This window comes from Mya arenaria, chromosome 14 (genome assembly GCF_026914265.1).
Source record: "Mya arenaria isolate MELC-2E11 chromosome 14, ASM2691426v1".
NCBI classification, from domain to species: domain Eukaryota; kingdom Metazoa; phylum Mollusca; class Bivalvia; order Myida; family Myidae; genus Mya; species Mya arenaria.
Genome location: NC_069135.1, coordinates 61074156 through 61097304, shown reverse-complemented (window position 1 = coordinate 61097304; position 23149 = coordinate 61074156). Strand labels below are relative to the sequence as shown.

The following is a 23149-nucleotide window of genomic DNA, read 5'->3' as shown; positions in this document are numbered from 1 at the left end:
CCGGGTTTTAGCACTAACCATGATTACCTCCCTTATTTCTTATCAAGGAAGTTACTACTTTCGTTTTTGAAGACGCCAGAAATTCGTTGACTATCCAAACTGCAACTATTTAAATCATACAACCACATGTGAAAGTAATGAGTTGTGTACTTAAGATATTCGAGTAACTATCGGAAAGGACTTTCGTTCCACAGTCACCAAAAGTAAGTATTAAATAACTTATTTTTTCTGACACGTACACTAATTGGCGTTCAGAAAAACTTTCATTTCATTCCGACATGTTTATATTTCCATGTTGCCACGTGTTTGCCGTAACAAAAAAGCTTACAAGGAATCCTGGCCTTTGTATGAACTAATAACTTGGGGCACAAATTAGAACGCGCGGCCCTGCTCCCTCGAAAACGAACATAATTAGTCGGTGGAATTACCGAAAACAAGAAAATCCCGGAAATCCAGGAAAACCCGTATTTTTATTGAAGTTTATACAAGAGACTATTCGATGTGTTTTGAACGTTTAATACTGCATTGTGTTTTCGTGGTTGTATTTCTTGGTTGTGGGTGGTTGGAGAGGGGTGGGGGAAGTCGGAGGAGTTTTGGGGCTTAAACTCGGAACCCCTTTTATTCTCATAAGTACATAAAATAGAGTATTCGACGTGGTTTAATACTGCATTGTGTTTTCGTGGGTTGTATGTCGTTGTTGTGGGTTGTTGGAGAGGGGTGGGGAAGTCAGAGGATGGAGGGGGCGACTATGAAGAAGTATCAAATACTACTTTTAGATGCTTCATTTAAAAATGTAAAGGTATTGGAGGATGGAGCCCATACTTTACTCTGTGTGAGGTTAGTATGCTTTGTGTAAGGGGGGCGGGCGTGGATAGTTGTGGCTGGGGCTACTATTCTATACTAAACTTTATATGCGAGTTATGGGGATTATTGTGGGGAAGACGCCGGGGAAGAAGGGGGTAGTTTAGATGATTCAAAAGCATAGAAAATAATCTTCCATATCGTATACATTATTGCGCGAAGGTGTAGGTGAGGCTTGGGCTCGTTCTGTGGTTTTGGAGGGTATGTCATGTGTGAGGGTGAGGGTTTTGGCTACGGGGTGTGGGCTAGAAGGGTGGGTGACTTAAAAAAAAGTCTCAAATCGCTACAGCTGATATTCCTGAAAACACTTTCATAATGCTTTAAATACTAATTTTCCATAAATCTACATACACTACGTATTATTATTTATTGTGACCATTGTTAAATGTGACTGTTCGTCATTGTTTCACCTGCATACAAATTAAGGACATTGTATAACTTCCGTTTCTTACATCACACAGTCAGGTCTTTACCTTCATCAATATATATCCACAGATAAAAAATGACCAATTAAAGGGACATTTTTATAAACTGACCATACATCAGCTTCCACATAATACCAAAACACAACTCTAAAACACTTCTTATCCACTATGCACAATAAAATAGTTCATTTATTTTGATCACGTTTTACAACAATAATTAAATTAGTGTTAAATGATTTAGACAAAGAATAAACACAATTTAATATACGAAACTGGCCAGTAAAATGATAAAAATGAAAAAATACGATAACTCGCTGTATCATTTTAACCATTTAATATAGCCACAACCCTCCTCCTCTGACTTTTGTAAACATCAGCTTTATCAACACCCTCACGAACTTTTGGGGAAAACAAAAGTGTTTTACAGTAGTTAACTGTAGCATTTGATGCATTTTATAGCCTTTCCCCCTCAAGCTTTCTTTACACTCACCACCCACCCCAACCCACGCACGACATACGCCCTCATATAGAATGAAGTATGAGCCTGAGCGCATCCCCGACCCCCATCGCGCAGTAATGGAACTGGTTCCCGGTAATTATCTGTAGCTTTGGAACCTTTGAATTGCTCCTTCTGTACAAACGTCTTGCCCATATCAACCCCAACTCCTCGCATACAAAGTATAGTATAGTAGCCCCAGCCACCACCATCCCTTCGCGCAAAATATTTTAAACGATAAGCAAAGAAAACAAAGTTAGCATTATAAAACGTCTCGCCAAAATCCATCACCCCCGACATCCCCGCTCCTTCCGAGACCCCCCCCCCTCCACACACACGCACGCACGCACGCACGCACGCACGCACGCACGCACACACACACACAGCATTCTCACCTCACAAAGGGTATAATATGAGCCCTAGTCAACACATCTACAATTTGAAATGAAGTATCTAAAATATGTATTTGAGATTTCTTCATAGAACACCCCCACTCCTCCCACTTCCCAACCCCTCTCCAACCACCTACAACAACGACCTACAACCAAAGAAAACTCAATACAGTATTAAACACGTTAGACGTTCGTAAATTAAAGAGGTGTCCGGGTTTTAGCCACTCCCCTCCTCCGACTTCCCCAACCCTCTCAAAACATCCACGACCACGACATACAACCCACTCAAACACATTGCAATATTTAACCCCGGCGTACAAACCACTAATGTAATATAACTATGAAAATTTACAGGGATCTCGGACTAGAAATCATGTGATAAACACACATTTCATTTTTGGCTTAAGCCACGTGGTTTAGGTGACATGTAAACTCGAAAAAATAGCTCATTCAGTTAATGTTTCTTGTGATCATATACCCGGCTTTAAATAAAGAATAGTGTATCATGTTACTTGTATCTTGTTATAATAATTCATATTTAAGATATAGGGAACAATGTGTCACCAATCGTCATGTCACATGTTCCACCGTAGTGTGATAAATAAACAAATATACCAGCATTAAAATCATATAGGAGGTGCAGGTTCACTCATATCCATTTAAGCACACGCATATATATCATGATATTAAGACCGGTCAAAGAGAGTGCACTAGTGGTATAGGTATCGACCTTTCATCCAAGATGTTGTGGGTTCAAGCCCCACCGGGGAAATAATCTCATGTTCTATCGATATGGAAATACTGGCGTACTAAACGGATTCGCGAGTGATTTATATCGACTGTTTACTTTTAATAATTGAATGTATTTACACAAGCGTTTAAAATAATTAAAAATTGTCTATGATATATGTATATTTCAAAACATTCATAAATACCGGAGGGGACACTATTATTTACCAGGCCAAAAAGTTAGCCTTAAATCTAATACAGATTAGCATTCGTGTAAGTATTGAAAATATATATATATATATATATATATATATATACCAGTACTCGCATAACAAATAAAAAAGACGGTTATTAGGAAATGTGTACACGCACACCCTATCCACCACACACGTACGCGAACATACACTCCCTCTCCCAGAACACACGTAAGTGCACACGCACTCCCTCTCCCCGAACACACGGACGTGCACACGCACTCCCTCTCCCCGACCACACGTGCGTGCACACGCACTACCTCTCCTCCCACACACGTACGCATACACGCACTTCCTCTCCCCGAACACACGTACGCGTACATACACTCCCTCTCCCTGAACACACGTTCGTGCACACGCACTCCCTCTCCCCCACACACGTACGCACACACGCACTCCCTCTCCCCTCAAACACGTACGCGCACACGCCCCTACCTATATCCCACAAACGTACGCGTACATACACTCTCTCTCCCCGAACACCCGTTCGCATACACACACTCCCTCTCCCCTCACACACGTACTGAACGGATCGCGAGTGATTTATATCGACTGTTTACTTTAATTGAATGTATTTACACAAGCGTTTAAAATAATTAAAAATGGTCTATGATGTATGTATATTTCAAAACATTCATAAATACCGGAGGGGACACTATAATTTACCAGGCCAAAATGGGAGCCTAAAATCTAATACAGATTAGCATTCGTGTAAGCATTGAAAAAATATATATATACCAGTACTCGCATAAAAAAAGAAAGACGGTTATTAGGAAATGTGTACACGCACACCCTCTCACCGAACACACGGACGTGTACACATACTGCCTCTCCCAAACACGCGTTCGCGCATAAACTCTTCCTCTACCCAACACGCGTATGCGCACACGCTTTCCCTATCAACCACACACGTACGCGAACATACACTCCCTCTCCCCGAACACACGTACGTGCACACGCACTCCCTCTCCCTGTACACACGTACGTGCACACGCACTCCCTCTCCCCGAACACACGGACGTGCACACGCACTCCCTCTCCCTGACCACACGTGCGTGCACACGCACTACCTCTCCTCCCAAACACGTACGCACACACGCACTCCCTCTCCCCGAAAACACGTACGCGTACATACACTCCCTCTCCATGTACACACGTTCGTGCATACGCACTCCCTCTCCCCCCACACACGTACGCACAAATGCACTCCCTCTCCCCGAACATACGTACGCGCACACGCCCCTACCTATATCCCACAAGCGTACGCGTACATACACTTTCTCTCCCCGAACACCCGTTCGCATACACACACTCCCTCTCCCCTCACACACGTACGTGCATATGCACTCCCTCTCCCCTCACACACGTACGCATACACGCACTCCCTTTCCCCAAACACACGTACGGGCTCCGCACTGCCTCTCCCCGAACACACGTACGCGCACACGCACTCCCTCTCCTCACACACACGTACGCGCACACACACTCTCTGGCCCGAACACGCGTACGCACACAAACACTCCCTTTACCCCGTACACGCGTACGCGAACACATAACCCCTCATCTCCACACACGTACGCGCACAAACACTCCCTCTACCCCAACACGCGTACGCGCACATGCATTCCATCTCCACACACGTAAGTGCACAAGCACTCACTCTAACCCAACACACGTACGCACACACGCACTCCCTCTCCTCCCACACACGTACGCACACACGCACTCCCTCTCATCGAACACACGTACGCACACTCACCCCTCCCTATATCCCACACACGTACGCGTACATACACTCTCTCTCCCCAAACACCCGTTCGCACACACGAACTCTCTCTCCCCGAACCCCTGACCCAAACACGCACACGCGCCAAACACTCCCTTTACCCCGAACACGCCTACGCGAAAAAACACCCCCTCTTCTCCACACGCGTACGCGCACATGCACTCCATCTACACACATATACGCACACGTACTCGGACACGCACTCCGTTTCCACACACACGTACGCGCACATGCATTCCATTTCCACATATACTAGTAGGCGCACATGCACTCCATTTCCACACACACACAACGCACTCTATTTCCACACACACAACGCACTCTATTTCCACACACACACACGCGCGCGTGCGCGCACACGCACGCACGCACGCACGCACGATCGCGTGCACACACACACACACACACACACGTACTCGGACACGGACTCCGTTTCCACACACACGTAAGCACGCATGCATCCCATCTCCACATATACATGTAGGCGCACATGCACTCCATTTCCACAAACAAATACACAAACATACGCACACACACACACACACACACACACACACACCTACGCGCACCGGCACTCCGTCTCAATAAACACATAGAGCCTCTGCCATTCGGTCAATATCCGGAACTATTATCTGTGTTTATGACTGCAGCCATCGGGTAAATATGTAGAACAATGTCCTAGGTATATGGCGCCTGCCATCATGAATGTGCTAAACTGTCATTTATAAAAGGGAAGTAAAGCAAAGAACAACATTACTTAGCTTAAACGATCAGTTCCCTTTCAACCCAATCATGAAATTATAGGAAAACAGGAAGTTGTTAGTTTCGATTTCAAAAGGCTGGTCTATTCATGACCTGTGTTCTGTCTTTCAGACAAAATTGATTTGGCAGCCAGTCCACACCGAACAGAATCTGTCGAAAAAACGGGAATTGGTCAAAACAGAAAACAGTTTTCTCCATATTAGGTAAGTAGATATATACTCAGTAGTAAATAAATCGTATTTATCAGAATTATACGAAACGGTGACTGGATTTCCCTGTTTATTGTTTAACAAAAAACATATAGATAATTTGTAATAAAGTGAATGAGGAGAACTATATATAGCCTACCGTATCGTACGACCACCCAACAATCCAACCAATATTTGTATATTCTTACAAAAAAAAACATTTGACCTCGACCTTTGACCTACCAAACTTAAATCAATACATATCGACCATGCAGCTATGAAACCGTAAACGTATGAAAAATATTAGCGATATATTAGCCCTTTTGGAAAATTGTGGCCACGTAGCTATAAACTAAAAATCCCTTTATAAAGGCTTAAACGGTTTTATTGGTACACAACTCTGAGTCTTGTTTTGGTAAGTCAAATAAGTTGAACATAGTGAAGCATAACAATTGAAAATTGTTTTATATTTGAGAGAGAGAGAGAGAGAGAGAGAGAGAGAGAGATAGAGAGAGAAAGGGTGAGAGAGAGGGGGTTTGGACAGAGAGAGAATGGGGAGAGGGGCACAGAGAGATAAATAGAGACAGAGAAGAAATAGGGGATGAGGGACGGAGAGGGGATATGGATAGGGACACAGATAGAAATAGAGAAAGAGAGAGAGAAGGGGAGAAAGTGGGTTGGGTGGCAGTACAGTGAGGTTTTGAGAGAGGTGGATAGGAGAGGGAAAGAGAGAGAGAGAAAGGGAGAGAGAGGGGGAATAGGGAGAGGGACACAGAGAGTTAAATAGAAAGAGAGGAACGGGATAGAGAGGTGGGGGCGTTTCAGAGAGAGAAGCAGATGGAAAGAGAGATAGGATGAAATGGGATGGGGAGCGAGACAGAAACAGATGAGAGAGAGAGAAAGGGGGAGGAGAAGAGAGAAAGAGAGAGGGAGAGGGAGAAAAAAGAGGGGAGAGGGGCGGAGAGGGAATGGGGATGGATAGAGACAGAGAGAGAGAGAGAGAGAGAGAGAGAGAGAGAGAGAGAGAGAGAGAGAGAGATATATATATGTATATATATATATATATAGAGAGAGAGAAAGAAATAGAGAGATAAGTGAAAGTTATGGAATAAATTTCTTTTCCGTATTAATAAACGTCATGGTTCTTATATTTATAAACATTTGAGGCACTCAGAAAAATGGATGCTGTTCCCGGACGAAAGGCACAAATTGCATCTGGATCGGCTCCTGACGTCACCTACTGCCAGCCATGCGCGGGGGACGCCAAGAAAATCCTCTCCGAGGCCTTCTGTCCCGTCTGTAAGGAGTTCCTGTGTTCTAACTGTGCCCGAGTACACCGAAACCAGAAAATAACCAAAAGCCACGCCCTCCAGGACAAGGACAGTATGCCTTCTTCATTCCATGAAGAAAGTGAAGATGAAAAGTTTACAGAAACATGTCAGCTTCATGCTAAAGAGTTTATTAAATATTACTGTTCGCGCCATGATGCACTTTTGTGTGGAGACTGTTTGATTGAGAATAAAGAGCATCGCTCATGTAAGGTAGAGAAAATTTCGCAAGTGGCAAAACAATACAAGCAGGGAGCAGAATACAACAACCTTAAAACAGGACTTGTCCAGATGTCCAGTGACATCGGCAAACTTTCACACAACATACAGGCGATCATGAAATCAGTAGAAGAAGAAAGCCTTACAAATATAAATGAGCTTCGCAAATTCAGGACTGAAATTAACCAGTACCTGGATAAGAGGGAAAACGAACTCTTGGCAGAAATTGATCAGAAGAAACGGACATCCAAGACACTGCTTGATGAACTGAAATCAAAATGCACAAACATGAAATCATCCATTGAGAAACTAAAGTCGGAGCTACAAGCACAGGACGACATCAGCAACCAGCTATTAATAGTAGGAAAACGAGCTATAAAAGAGCTGACAGGTCTCCAGACAGCTCTGCAACAGGTGAGGAGGAGAAGTGAAGTTCCCAGATACAAGTTTCACAGGGACCCCGCAACTGAGCAGTTAATAGCTTCTGAAAAAGCAATAGGAGGGTTGGAAGATGGCGAATCAACTTCGGCGTTAGTGCACCAACAACGACAACAGCAGACGACGCAGGAACAATGGCAACAGGAGACGATGCAACAACATAAAAAACACATGAAAGCTGTATCACAAAAAGGTTTGCGTACAACCACTGACTAATTTGACATTTCCTAAGTAATGCAGTTAATTAGTCTGTTCAAAAGCCTGCCGAAGTCGCTCAAGCTAACGTTAACAATTATTTTGTAAAGTACACCAAGTGCTAAACAAAAGTTAAAGAATAAAATACTTTGACAAATAATATTCCGCAAATAAAATTGAGATCCAAATAAACTTAAGGCATATATTTTTTATTGATATTTACTTTATTGTTTAGGTATATATACTTAATTTATTTCCATCATAATTTCAGGCGAATCAACTTCGGCGTTAGGACATCAAGAACGACAACAACAGAATAAGCAGCAGCCACGGCAGCCCGTGACGATGCAGCAACAACAAAAACACATGCAAGGTGTATCACAAAAAGGTTTGTGTACAACCACTGAATAATTTGACATTTCCTTAAGGAATGCAGTTGATGATGCAGTTTTCAAAAGTGTGTAGACGTAGCTCAAGCTAACTAGGCACGTTGACGTTACGTTAAAAATTATGTTAACGAGTGGTTAGAAAAAAAATAAAAAATAAGTACTTCGACAAATTCTCAGCAACTCAACTCAACATTGTTTATTGCATTAAACATATATACATGTTCATAGCAATTACAACATATGCAAAGACATGAATTGAGGCAAAAAATTGTTTTAACAGAAGAGCACAACAATATTAAGGATAAAAAAGGGAAACAACTAGTTTGCATTGTAGATAAACTTTTACAAGTTAATTAGAGTTTTCTCGAACTTTCGGATAATAAATTGACATGTTTTTGCTTTGTTGGCCACGTGCTATAATATATATTTATATATTTGGTTCTTAATTCTGAATATTTTGCGCATAGCAATTACAATGATATTCACTATCAATCATTCTTTGATAACAGTTGTTACATAACATTTGATGCCTTGGTATATTTTGGCGCTAGTTATTTCGTTCCTAGTTATTTCGTGCCATCCGATGTTTGGTCATTTCGTAACCTTTAGATATTATTTTCGTACCCAACCATTTTGGTCATTACGTACCATATTTATTTATTTATTAAGTTATGAAATACAATACTTAAGAGAAAATAGACTTATATATGAATCTTATATGACTTTGTTGTTTGAGTTCGATCCAAAATTAGTAAAAAAAATCGTCGTATACGAATGAAAGTAACTCCAAGCCAAAATAACGCTAGAGATCTATTAATTCATACTTACATTCATCATGAAATTCCTATAAATAATTCTTTGATCTACACTTATTTCTTTCTACCATTTTGACGGTTAGTGACCATATTGATGGACGATTCGGTACTAGAACTGATACTGATTAATGAAAAACATGTTATTATCAAAGAATATGGTAATTTTGTCAGTTTAAAACCAACCATGTTAATTGTAGCACTTGATTGCAAAACTTGACTTGACTTGACTCCAGAAACGTATTACAATCATTGAAAGATTCCACACGTCTTGAGTAAAAGGAATTAACTGCACTTAAAGTATGTCTAAGAAGTACAATATTATATTACCTTTCCTAAAAACAGTATATATTCGCATATTTCTTAACCATGAGTATTCTAAATCTTGGGGAAAAGGCATAATCGCACCAATTTTAAGAAGGGTGATATAAACGACGCTTATAATTAAAGAGGAATCACTCTAATAAACATCATAGCCAAAATTTACTCACAAATACTCCTTAATAGATTAACAAATTAGTCCGTTGTGAATAAAAAGCTCACAAAAAATCAATTTGGTTTTCAGAAAGGGAAATCTATATCTGACTTTATTTTTAATCCCCCGCCACGGAGTGGGGAGGGGATTATAGGAATGCACTTCGTCCGTCTGTCAGTCTGTCTGTCTGTCCGTCCGTCCGTCCGTCCGTCTGTCCGTCCTTCTGTCTGTAACATTTCGTGTCCGGGCTATAACTTACTTGATGTATTGATGGATTACCATATTACTTGGTACAAATGTTGTCCTCATTGAGACGATGTGCAGTGAACTTGACCTTGGTTCATAACTCAAAGGTCAAGGTCACACGATACATTTAAAGGTCAGAGTACACATGCTTGTGTCCGCGCTATAACTTACTTATGCATTGATGGATTACCATATTACTTGGTACAAATGTTGTCCTGATTGAGACGATGTGCAGTGACCTTATCCCGGGTCCATACCTCAAAGGTTAAGGTCACACCAGACATTTAAAGATCAGACTACTCAGGCTCGTGTCCGCGCTTACTTATGCATTGATGGATTACCATATTATATTACTTGGTACAAATGTTGTCCTCATTGAGACGATGTGCAGTGACCTAGACCTTTTTCCATACCTCAAAGGTCAAGGTCACACAAGACATTTAAAGGTCGGACTATTCATGCTCGTATCCGCGCTATAACTTACTTATGCAATGATGGATTACCATATTACTTGGTACTTGTTGTCCTCATTGAGACAATGTGTAGTGACCTTGACCCGGGTCCGTACCTCAAAGGTCAAGGTCACATGAGACATTTTAAGGTCAGACAGTAAACATGCTCGTGTCCGCGCTATAAATTTATGCATTGATGGATTACCATATTACTCGGTACAAATGTTGTCCTCATTGAGACGATGTGCAATGACCTTGACCGGGGTCCATACCTCAAAGATCAAGGTCACAGAGACATTTAAAGGTCAGAGTACACATACTTGACCCGGGTCCATACCTCAATGCTCATGGTCACATCTGACATTTAAAGGTCATAGTACACATGCTTGTGTCCGGGCTTTTTAGCAGTGTAGACATGTCAATTCTTACTGGATTTATTGACCTTATACATTTCATGTACTTTAAGCAACAATAACTGAATTTGATCCAAGAACTCGAACCAATTGCAATTTGTGCCAGTAATCCATCATGAAGTTTCGGGTCCATATTATGACAATGCTAAATAGAGGATAAGATATAAATGTTAATTGAAAGTGTTAAACAAGTTGCACAGATTGATACTTAGCGCACTCTACCAAGCAGTATTATTATGTGCAACAAATTTAATATTTAAAAAAAAAATGGACACAAATTTGATAATATATTTATAACATGTGTTTTCTCTTCAAAAGCAGTAAAACTATGTTATGACGTCACCACAATATATATGTTTCACTTTATCGAAAATACTTAAGGCTTGCTATTTCATCGATGTTATAAATCAAGGACTCATTTTCCTTCCTATTTTTAGCCAAAATAACCTCGACATTGATTTTACCTACACTGCACACAATATGAAAATCTTTATCAAATATCCTTTTATAATTTGTTCAAATATCCAAGAATATTTAGGTTACCGATCAAACAACTTGTATTTCCTATATTCCTACTCTTGACCAGTGGTTGTGTACAATTTTGGTCGGATTCAAGGTACCAGTCAGGTTGCGAGAAAAACAAAATATACTAAAAAACAACAGCGGGGGATAAAGCCGTTCTTTGGACTGCCTTGTTATTTTACAATCGATTATCTCAAAAGTTCAAAGCGAAAAAAAACTATACTGTGTGTTTATGGATTATCAACATTTTTTTACCGCATTCACTACACATATCTATGGCACAAGTTGTTAAATGAAAATATAAATGGCCGCTTTGTCGATGCTCTTTAAGCGATGTGTAACTGTGTTACGTCGTATGTTAGATATCAATCGTCATTATCTCCCTTTTTGAAAAATCTCTCGGGGTTAAACAGGGGGATCTTAGTTCTCCTCTTTTAGCGATGTTCTTTATAAATGACCTTATACGTAATGTAAATTCTAATCTGCCGGGGTGATATCTCTAGGTCATATTAAAATATTCCTATTATTTTATGTCGATGATATGGTACTTTTTGCAAAATCCGCTGAAACTCTAAGGTTAAAGTTAAATGACGTTGAACATTTCTGCGACAGGTATCAAAAACTAAAGCAATGATCTTTGAAAATGGAAGGGCAACACATATAAACTTACAGATTTATGGTTACCCAATAGAAGATGTAAATTCCTTTAAATACTTGGGAATCAATTTGTTTAAAAATAGCAACTTCAATAAGTCTCAAACACTGATTGCTCAACATGCATGTTTTTCACTGTATAAATTATATCAAATATTTAATAATGCTGAACTTCCCGTTCATCAGAAAATTAAACTGTTTATTGTGTTAGTGGGCTCAGTTCTTAATTTCTGCTCGGAAATCTGGGGTATGAATCCAGCCACAGACATAGAAATTATTCATGTGAACTTTCTTCGCTTTATACTTGGAGTATACAAACTAAAACAAACTTAATTGCATTATACGGATAACTTGGAAGGGTACCAATGATAGTATATAGGAAAACAAATTTAATCAAATATTGGAAAAAAGTTATTGTTTCAAGAGATAATAGTTTAATCCAGCATTCGTATAACGTATTACGAACAGACGATTTAAATAATAAAACATAAAAAATAAAAAAAATGGGCCACTCAAGTTAAAAATATTTTGAATAAACATGGTTTTTCTGATATTTGGCGACCTTAAGGTATTGATATTTACACACTTGAGGTAATCAAAAAGAGAATTATAGACCCATATTGCCAAAGCTGGTACGCAGATATCAATAATTCATCTAGATTAAGAACATACGCCTTATTCAAACATGCTTTTATCAGAGAAAAATATTTAGAAACAATCAATGAAAACAAATTTCGATATGCTCTTGCACGATTTAGAGATTCTGCCCTTAGACTTGGAATCGAGACGGAAAGATATACTAACACACCCGTAAATAAAAAAAATATGTATATCATGTGATATGAATCTGGTAGAATATGAATTTCACTTTCTACTTGTGTGCCCAAGATAAAGGGAATAAAGAAACAAATTGTTAAGCCTTATTTTTTTCTATGGCCAACGTTAAATAAATTTGAATCCATGTTAAGTTGTAACACATGCATAACACATATAGATTAGCAAAATATATATACTTTGCTAACCAGCTAAGGGAGGTTTTACATAACTAGGCACGTATTTCCTTTTATACCTGAATTGCTGCTATTTAATGTAATTATACTAACAAATTTAGCTACATTTCTATTTTTATAACCAGACTCTAACAACTATAGGATGTTATATCATTCATGTTAAATTGCTCCAGAATATTGTATTTCTGTACTTTCTCCATTCATTATATTGTATGTTATATGCTATGAACATTGTATAATATTTTACGCAATACACTTACCGTATCGTATCATAAGATCATTTCGCTAATAGGTTAATTAATGGAACAATCATTTCAGTTTGCCAGACATAGTGAACAACGTAAAATCAATTCATCGCATATATTATCATAATACCACAATCATTTACCCTTGTCTATTTTTGTTATCATTATCTATTTGTTTTGGAGATTGAAATGACTAGGGTACGAACTGACTGTAAACCGTACACATATTTGTGAATCGACCACGTTCAATCAATGTTAATATGTTCTAAATTAAGACATAGCTGTTCTCAACTTGGAATGTTCGATCCAAATAAAAATAAGGCACATATTTTGAATTATATACTATACTGTGTGAGTATTACACTACGGTACTAATACTTACACAATACCATCATAATTCCAGGCGCCATATACATACCTTACAATACGATAGACCGTATTCCAATTCAGTGCCAAACGGGCGCATTCTACTCAGCTGGGGTCATATCATAATCGTATCATTGTACATTGTGACAAAGTTAAAATGACGTCATAACACAAAGTAGTGCGTAATTAAATGACATTTATCATGACAACATGTGTTTTTTAAGTGATTTAGCAAGTCATATATATATAATAAAAGGGTTGTTAATATTGCGTTTGATTCGGAATGTCGTGTTCGATTCGCGATGATTCTTGCAAATATTAATTTCAATCGCCTTGCGCCTCATTTATTTCAAATCTTCAAAAAATCGCTCACTTTTTTATTACAACCGCCTAGACCAAACGCAGCACTTATAGCCCTATTATTTTCGGATGCAAGGACGTTTGCTTTGTATTACTTTATATTTACCCAAATCATTTTATACAAACACTGCAACAGCAATGATGATTCAAATAATTATAGTAACCGTTTCTAAAGGTTGGATCCATGAGTAGTTTCAAAAGTAAAAACAAATACATGAAAATAAATTCCTTTATATACAATTTAATGGTCTACAGACCTCATTCCAAAAACGATTTTACACTGCACAATCCCAAATTTAATGTGTATCGACCATTGCGCTTTTGTACGAAGGTTTCGTTTAAATGAATATTGGAGGGCTAACTCTTACCCAACATATTGAAATGTTATCGATCTTTTTCAGTAAAATGATTGATTTGTACCCTTATCTATATGGCTGACAAGTGTGCTTTAAATGATTATCGTATACCTTCATATTTTTTTATAAAAATAGAATGAAAACTACTATGTCATTTTGTATATCGTTGCGGTAAAGTATTCTAATTCTTATTCTTATTATTATTATTATTATTATTATTATTATTTTTGAATGTCATGATGAAACAAAACGTTTTTTATTATTGTTTTTTATGATGATGTTTACTTTCAGCCCACTTCAAAGGCAGTGCAGACCTAAGCCGGGCCAAGTTCAGCAGACAGCCTGACATTTCAATGAAGATATCAGGTGATGGCAGTGACTGCTTCCTGACCAGTGTGGCCCTCCTGGCCGGGGAGAGGCTCCTACTGGTAGATCGCTATAATTACTCATTGAAGCTGGTGGACACCAATAACAACATGGTGGTGTCGCAGGTAAAACTGTCAAGTGAGCCGTGGGGCATGTGTCTCCTGCCCGGGGACAGGGCAGCCGTCACTCTGCCCATGGAGGGGAAGATACAGCTCGTATCTGCTCAGGGAAATACCACACTACAGGATATTGTTAAAGCAGGTGGACAGTGTCATGGAACAGATTTTTGTGATGACAACTTGATAGTGTCCTTCACCTCCCCAGCTAAGGTTATGTTGATTGACATGAAGGGAAAGGTGAAGAAGAGTGTGGACAAAAACAGCAGTGGAAAACCTTTGTTTCAGCTTCCCTTGTATCTGACAGTGACCAGAGAGAGTCCAACTCCGGCCATATATGTATCAGACTCGGGCACCAACACCATAACCAAACTGAGCATCTCACTAGAGGTGCTCCAGTCCTACCAGGACCCGACACTGACATCACCACAGGGTCTGACACTAGTAGGAGACAACCAGCTGCTCATATGTGGGAGGTATAGTAACAACATCCTGTTACTGGACACGCTCACCGGCGAGATAACCCAACTGCTAGGGAGGGGGAAGGGGAAGGGGAAGGGGATTGAGCGTCCATACAGTGTGGCTTACTGTTCACTGAGGAAGATGTTGTTTGTCACCTGTAGTGCATTAAAAAAACTGGAATTGAAAAATTATGTGAAAGTATTCATCTTAGTATAGTTTATTATCAAGTCTTCCAATTAATATGAGTAAAATCTATATATCCTGTGTAAATGAATTGTAGTGTGTAAGAACAATGTAATGCAATGTATCGTACCATACTGACAATATGCTTATAATTTCTATATGATTGAATGCACATAGTTTCACTTATATTTCTCAACTAAATCCATGTCGAAACGTTTGACGGAAAACTTTGAAGTTGTGTGATAATTTGTGGATGAAATATACCCATATGTTGTCTTCTTACCACACAAGACATTAAATAAATAATTTGTGTTGAAGTTGGACTTCTTTAATTATCACCATACCACACAAGAACGAAGTATGCGTAAATGTGTAAATCTTTAATCAAATGAACTGTTTATAACGTTAAAACGTATTAAGCTTAACTGTTTTATGAGTTATTGTGTAATGATAGTGAAAGAATATTGTATAATCTGAACTGTTTGTCATTTCTTTAAGCAATTTGTATTTTCTAAATGTGATGTATATTATGTGTTAACGTACGTATCCTCATATATTGATTGAATATTTGTATAGACATTGACCTAGGTGTAAATTGTTTTCCCAAATATGATTCAATAAATTACATAGACATCAACCAATGTGCAAATTCTCTCCTCATATATTGATTGATTAAATTATACAAACAATTGGGTACTAGATGCCATACGACTGTGTTGTAATGTAATAATCGATTTAAACGGACTCACTCATATTATTGGACCAATTATGTTTCCAAGATAATAAACTGAAAAGACGTATATAATAAAAAGTTTACTTTTGATACCGAAATTAAGCAAAAACTACAATAAAAGTATATATCAAAAACATCTGGTCTTAGTCGGAAGTAAGCCCACGCTGGTTCCGCCAAGTCAATTTGAAAAAAAAACAATAGCTAAATTACTCGGCAACTGGTTCTCATACATAACTTTCTTGATATTTTAACATTTCTGAAATACATAGAGGATATTTGTTGAATTTAGTTTAAGATCGTATTTTATTTCACTTGTGGTCACAGAAAAATAATATTTCCACTCGTGGCTACATTTTCACAAGTGGCGTAGCCACGAGTTGAAATATGATTTTTCTATGATCATGAGTAAAATAAAATACGATCTTACACTGAATTCAACACATTTGCTATGTATTTCATCTATTTATCGTGTTTTTTTTCAATATAACTCAATATATTTCCCCGCTGAATTAAATTGTGTTTGATGACCGTCCCTATCTGTGGTCTCTGGAAAGGGAAGGAACTGCGGCATAACCGCTCTGTCAAGGTTACCTCCTTTTCGCGCGAGTCCGTACACTAAAATCAAAGCACTGAAAGTGCTGAATGCGGCAATGCCTTGGTTATATCAATGGTTTGTTGACTAAAGGCGACAATAATATTGTCTTGAAACTAAAAACCTTGAAAACCCTTAGGTTCAAATGGCAACATCGAAATTTAAAAGTTGCAATAAAATGTAAATTTTGACTGAGTAAGACATTGAGCAAACCGGGTCGATATTCATATTTTATAACTGATCCAGCGGACACAACAGCGTTGAAAGCCATTCTTCAACGTTGAAATGTTGGCGAATAATGATTGATCTAGAAAGTGTTGTAGAAACTGAGATTTCAACGTTAAAACAACTGTAAAGTGTGCTATTAAAAGTTCCATAAACTTAAGTCTTAGACTTACATAAAGTATGAATTGTTCTTGCTTGCCTAGGAAATAAGTTCATCAATGATATGGTATAATAATTGTATAATAAGGATGCAAGTGGATGCTCGATCATTTTCTGGTTGCTAAGGAATTCACTGGTTGCTATAAAAGTCATATGTTCCTGTAAATATTGATAGTTGCGAAGATTATCAGTTGTGCCTTCAGTAATGTTTGGTGAATGTAGCTGCAATGGAAGTAAGTGGTTGTTCAGAAAGTCATTACTTTTTAAGTTAGTAAATGATTGCCAGGTAAGTCATCATATGCTTAAGAAGTGAGTGGTTGCTTAAGAAGTTTTAACTTGCTAAGAGGCCATTGGTTGCTTAGTAAGAAAGGGGTTGCTGAGGAAGTAATTGGTTGCTAAAAAGCTTATTCATTGCTTAGTAAGTAAATGATTGATAAGAAAGTGATTGGTTGCTAAGGATGCAATTGGTTACTAAGGAGGTCACTAGTTCCAAAGAAGAAAGTGGTTGCTAAGAAAGTATTTGGTTTCTAAAGAAATCATTGGATGCTTTTTAAGTGAGTGGTTGAGAGGGAAGTAAAAAAACTGCTTAGGAAGTCACTGGTTGCTAAGAAAGACATTGGTTGATACGGTTGTAGTTAGTGTTACTAAGCAAAACATGAAGCTATATACCAATATTACGGTGTTGGCCTGGTTATTTTAGACAAGATATAATTTGGATCTCTTAGTGGTATAAAACTTCTTCAGTCATTTCCACACATAAGTCATTTCAAAGTTAAGTATATTACTGGTCATAAGATATTTTATGAAAACCAGCACAGGGACCAGGTCAGCTTTGACTCCAGGGGCGTTATTTCAAAAAAATTGAAAGACCCACTACATAAGGCTGGACCGGGCTGGGGAATGAAGTTTAAGAAAAGCTTTTTAAAAAAAAATAAGACTATAAAAGTATATGGAAAACCATTAACCACAGGTTCAGGGCCAGATTGGACAGCAAGGACATTATTTGAACAAACTGACTAAAGCTCCATTACATTATGCTTCATACCTTATTTCAAGGGTCTGCGCCTTGTGGTTTCAGAGAAAAAAATCGAAGTCTTTTACTTCATACATTATATATAAATCTTGGAACCCCAAGGGCAAGGCATGCTTTGGCCACAAGAACATAATTTGAACTATTAAAGTTAACAGCTATTACATGAGGCTACATACAAACTATCAAAAGAATTGTTTTAGAGAAGATTTTCTATATATGAGTATAAAGGAAACCAGGGACAGCTTGGGCAGGGCCACTTTTGACCACAGAGCCATTATTTTATTCTTATTGTGCAATTTGGTATTGAAAATGTAAAAAAACATTGACACGCGGGGGGAAACACCGCCTCCCGCACCCACCCCCACCAATACTACCGCCTGAAATGTCTTCTGCTGAAGGCTCTGATTTTAGTGAAGGATCACTACATGAGGCTGCATTTGTTGGTGTTCACCGAGCCGGACAAGTGAGTTTTTGTCCAAAATAGACGTACAACTGTGAACATAGTTGTGTTATTGGGGTTTGAACGTGTGTACAAGATGATATATATGATGCCCACAAATTGCTTGGTTAGGTGTTGTAAGAATCAATTTCAAGCTGATTATAAGTGTCAACTTCAATGTAAAGATATAAACCTTTGCAAATAGTGGTTGTTAGGGGCTTGATTGTTGAAGAAAGAAGTGCAAAATGTATTGTTGACACAATCATGTCACATATGGTGAATTTAGTCAGCACATTTTGAGAGTGAATGGACTTTATAGCTCATTCCTACACTTAATATTCCAGGTTTGTTTTTGCAATGATTCAAACCGGCCACTACTAAATTAATATGGTAATGTGCCAAATTTGATTTAGCCAGACAAAGACATTTTGTAGTTCACCCCTATATTAGGTTGTACTTTTATTACCACACTTATTCATCAAAATTTTATGCTAGATGTGTCAACTGTTACATTGTAAATCATAATATTTTCTTACCGTTAATGTCCTATTTAATGTGCATGCACTAATAAAGCGTGTTGGGGGTCTTTTTGAGGGTCTAATTGCCAATTATGTGGCATGAACAATGATGACCAAAACCCTAAACTAAAAACATAGATGAAAAGCATTTATACAGCCGCTTTTTTAGAAGAACCTGCTCACGCCATGCATTTATTGAAAAAATATACTCTGTTGAATACATTTGATGAGTGCCATTAAAATTGCGGAAAGTTGTGTATTAATATATTGAAGCCAATGTATTTATACAGTTTACCATTTCATCGACTAACACAGGAGGGTGAGTGTACAGCTATGTTACAGTGGATACTGAACGTTATTTCATATTTTTGACTTGAAATGAGAGGAAATTTAAAAAGGTACTTACATGGGTCTTTTGCAGCATGCAGACGTCTGAAAAAGACACAAGACCTGCTCATTCAATATGACATATATGGTAAATTCCCTTTTAAAACTGATGTTGATGTTATTTGGATAACAGACATCACCTTTTTTCACTAGCAGATTTTTTTCCATAATGGTGAGCACAGACATGTACTAACTTATTCGCCACATGACTTGAAATACCAAAACTTAAAGTCTCTGGTTCGTTTTGCCGAATCAGTGTTGTAAAGATAGTAATATTTACTGACAAGATTATATAAGGTTTTTCCCAATTATTGTAAAATAAGTGAAGCTCAGCTATTAAACGGTAAAGGCGTGTCATGTTGGAACTGAAATTTATGGATATCCAAACAATTAAAGAAGCGCAATGTTTTGACCATTATTTTGTGCTTCTGATTACTTTGAAGATATAATTTCAGCCAACTTATATACGAATTCAGAACGTTTTGACTACAAGGTGGTCTATCTTTAAGCTTGCCTCGGCTGAAACTTGACTATCAATCAACTATTTATTAATGCCATCCGATCAGGCGTAAATGTCAAATTCTGCTGATTTGGTAGAAACAAAACAAAATTTGGTCTCAGTGCAGATAACACCTACATTAAGTGAATTAAGTTACAATTAAGTATTTCATATTATCTACGGTTTCTACATGTTTACAATAAATATTCTGTTTTCATTATCATTTCTGTTGATGCAGCACAAAACAGCGCAAACAAACTATGAAAACATGTACTGTATATAGTATTAGCTACAATAATGAGGATTAGAGATACTTTTTTATTTTGACATTTCTTATGTATCCCTGTAACGTTACAACTCTCTACCATTTAACATTGGGCGAAAGAATTTATAGTAATATTATGCATCGATGTTAATAATAACGACAAAGTTGTTCAATGTATACCCGACAATAATCTAAACTGGATTTAATTTGTCATAACAGTCGTTATTTTCACATAAATATATTCTTGGTCACGAATATCGTTAAACATGTACACAACCAGTCAGATTTGTCCCAGATTTACAGATATCGGGATACTTCATAAACAATCGACACATGTTAGTGTTTTATGATATCTGAACATGTATTTTGGCATAATGACATAAATAAATATGAGTTTAATAGTAGGCTATAATATTATCGTAGTAATTTGAATTTATAACGCAAATAATATCAAAATTGTAGCCGCGAGGATTCTCTGCGCAAAGACCGTTCGCTACCTTTTGCTGGGATGGTGGACGTCACGAGTCTGCCATAGTAAAACAAAATCGTCAAAAGACTCGTGTACGGCCATTTAGGTGATCTATATGTAGTATGTACTTACAATGAAGATACTAAATCATGTTTAGTTATACAAGCATCACTTGAACATTTTGATCGTCATGTGGTTTTGCATATAATCATACATTTGGCTTTATTGAGTAAGAAACGTATGCATAAGTATGTGCATATTCTAAGTTTATTTCTTTTTTACTCCGTTTGACTTCCGTTTGCAATGACATGCCACGAAATTGTATTGCATGTTATATTTCATTTATTCCCATTTCATGTTACTCACGGTTAGTGTAAAAATAATCCATATGAAAATGTCAAAATGATTCCAGTATCTGTTATTGCTATAAACTTCACTTGATTCTTGAACTTCTATGAATTCCTGTTTTTCCAATTTTTGGCTGAACTTTGATAAACATTGATAAACATGCTATACACATTTTTCGTTTATCAAGCTTGATTGACTGCTGTTTAATTCTAAAATTAAATCGTTTACTTTAATTACAAATAAGTTATTATTAGACTAGGCTGGTTATCATTTAAAATGCATGTTTGTTTTCTTTCTCCGTAAATCCAACATGGCTGCCGTTTTATTCAGAAAATGGTACATGATAAAGCTGACGTCACAGTTAAGGCTGGGACCTTGATTCTATTTACGAAGATTTAGTCGGTTGCAACAAGATCTGAATATTTTGGAAATTTAAATATCGGTCATATACATGTCATTTTAGCAACAATTAGTGTTCAATTTGTCGTATAGTTTGAAATTCGAACATCATTTCACAAATAACGCTTGAACGGTGGATGCTTCGACAATGTATAATGTGGAAACTCTTTTTCGGGCGAATTCACAATTCACTTTTCCTAAGGAAATAATTCGGCTTTTGATAATGGCGCGGAATGAAATATTCATTTTAATTGGTACCTAACTACTTCATTGAATTTAAAAGAAAAAAGATCATTCAACATTCATTGATAGAAAACACTGCCGAAAAAAATAAACAAGATCAACCATAATTCATGTACACTGCCTTCATGGGTTTGAGAACTACTTGGCCTCGAACTGACATTCTGAGATGACTCTTCATGTATTCTGCGGCGTTTTCAGCCTGTTCAAAATTCCATGTAGTCATAACAAAAGCGGCATGGCCGCAAAAAAGTTCCACACTGTATGGAAATGGTTATGCAATTGAAATTATATTTAGATAAAACCCTACTACCATTAACGAAACCCATCATTTTTAACATATATTGAGGCACAAAACAAGGTATTTAATCAAAAGCATTTCGGAAATAAACAATATATATATATATATATATATATATATATATATATATATATATATATATATATATATATATATATATATATATATATATTATATATATACACTTCCTTTTTCATATCCAACATTGAAAATACAGCAGGCTGTATTGAAAATCCTTACCATGGTACTATTATTTTCCAAATCCATACAAGCGTAGTAGGATGTGTTGGAAGCTTACTTTTGCAGACTGATGTTTATTCAGGGGATTTTAAATCTTAACATGTCATTCAGTGACCATTTTTCATGCACACATAATATTTCCTAAGGAATTTATTTTGAATGTATTCAATAGCTAATTTCTTTTATATTCTAGAAAATGCACTAAATCAATAATGCCGTTATTTTCTAAATTTCGAAAAAAGTCGGGTAAAATCTAGGTGCAGTTTTTACAGTTTAAACTCAAAGCTATGCGTTTAAGCATTCCCAAAGCAAAATATAAGATATTTTTCCCAATCTTCGGAAAAAAATCCAAATCAAAATAAAAAAGTATTTTTACCTGTACTGGTTCATTTTCAACATCCTAATAAATTATGTGATGTAAAGATAATTGAACTCGGAAATCATTGATTTTCATCACATGCATCGATCAGTATGAAATATTATCTGTCATGATTTATTGCAATAGATATTTACACCAAAGGATTGATATTTCAGCCATTTTGGGTCTTTTAAAGGGAAATAAACTAATATTAAATCTTTTCCTAATTCGCAGGAGACTAGACAGCTTTTTCTTTTAACTGTAAAAATTCCCAGTTTCGGCATTTTCACGATACAAAATTTCCCAAAATGTCTAGGGTCTTTTTCCAAAAATGGGCAGAAAAAGTCCTGAAATTATCAAAGGAGATATAATGCAAAAGATGTATTATGATACATATCATGTAACCTGAATTAGTAATAAAACGAGTTTTGAGTTGAGTTGACT

At 37.3% G+C, this 23149-nt stretch overlaps 1 protein-coding gene across 1 annotated transcript; it reads left to right on the top strand.

Annotated features, from left to right (window-relative positions):
- Window positions 1–53: 53 nt before the first annotated feature.
- On the top strand, window positions 54–15533 carry LOC128216346 (uncharacterized). The gene is made up of 5 exons (XM_052922904.1): window positions 54–203; window positions 5817–5908; window positions 7068–8071; window positions 8345–8461; window positions 14665–15533. Exons 3-5 carry the CDS (start codon window positions 7072–7074, stop codon window positions 15531–15533), a joined length of 1986 nt encoding a protein of 661 aa, XP_052778864.1. The 5' UTR covers window positions 54–203; window positions 5817–5908; window positions 7068–7071.
- The last annotated feature ends 7616 nt before the right edge of the window (window positions 15534–23149 follow it).

Excerpts from the sequence above, each read along its gene's own strand:
- LOC128216346 (XM_052922904.1), top strand. The coding sequence starts at position 7,072 with ATGGATGCTGTTCCCGGACGAAAGGCACAAATTGCATCTGGATCGGCT. Across the intron at positions 8,072-8,344 it reads GAAAGCTGTATCACAAAAAG|GCGAATCAACTTCGGCGTTA; the intron begins GTTTGCGTACAA and ends TCATAATTTCAG. Across the intron at positions 8,462-14,664 it reads GCAAGGTGTATCACAAAAAG|CCCACTTCAAAGGCAGTGCA; the intron begins GTTTGTGTACAA and ends GTTTACTTTCAG.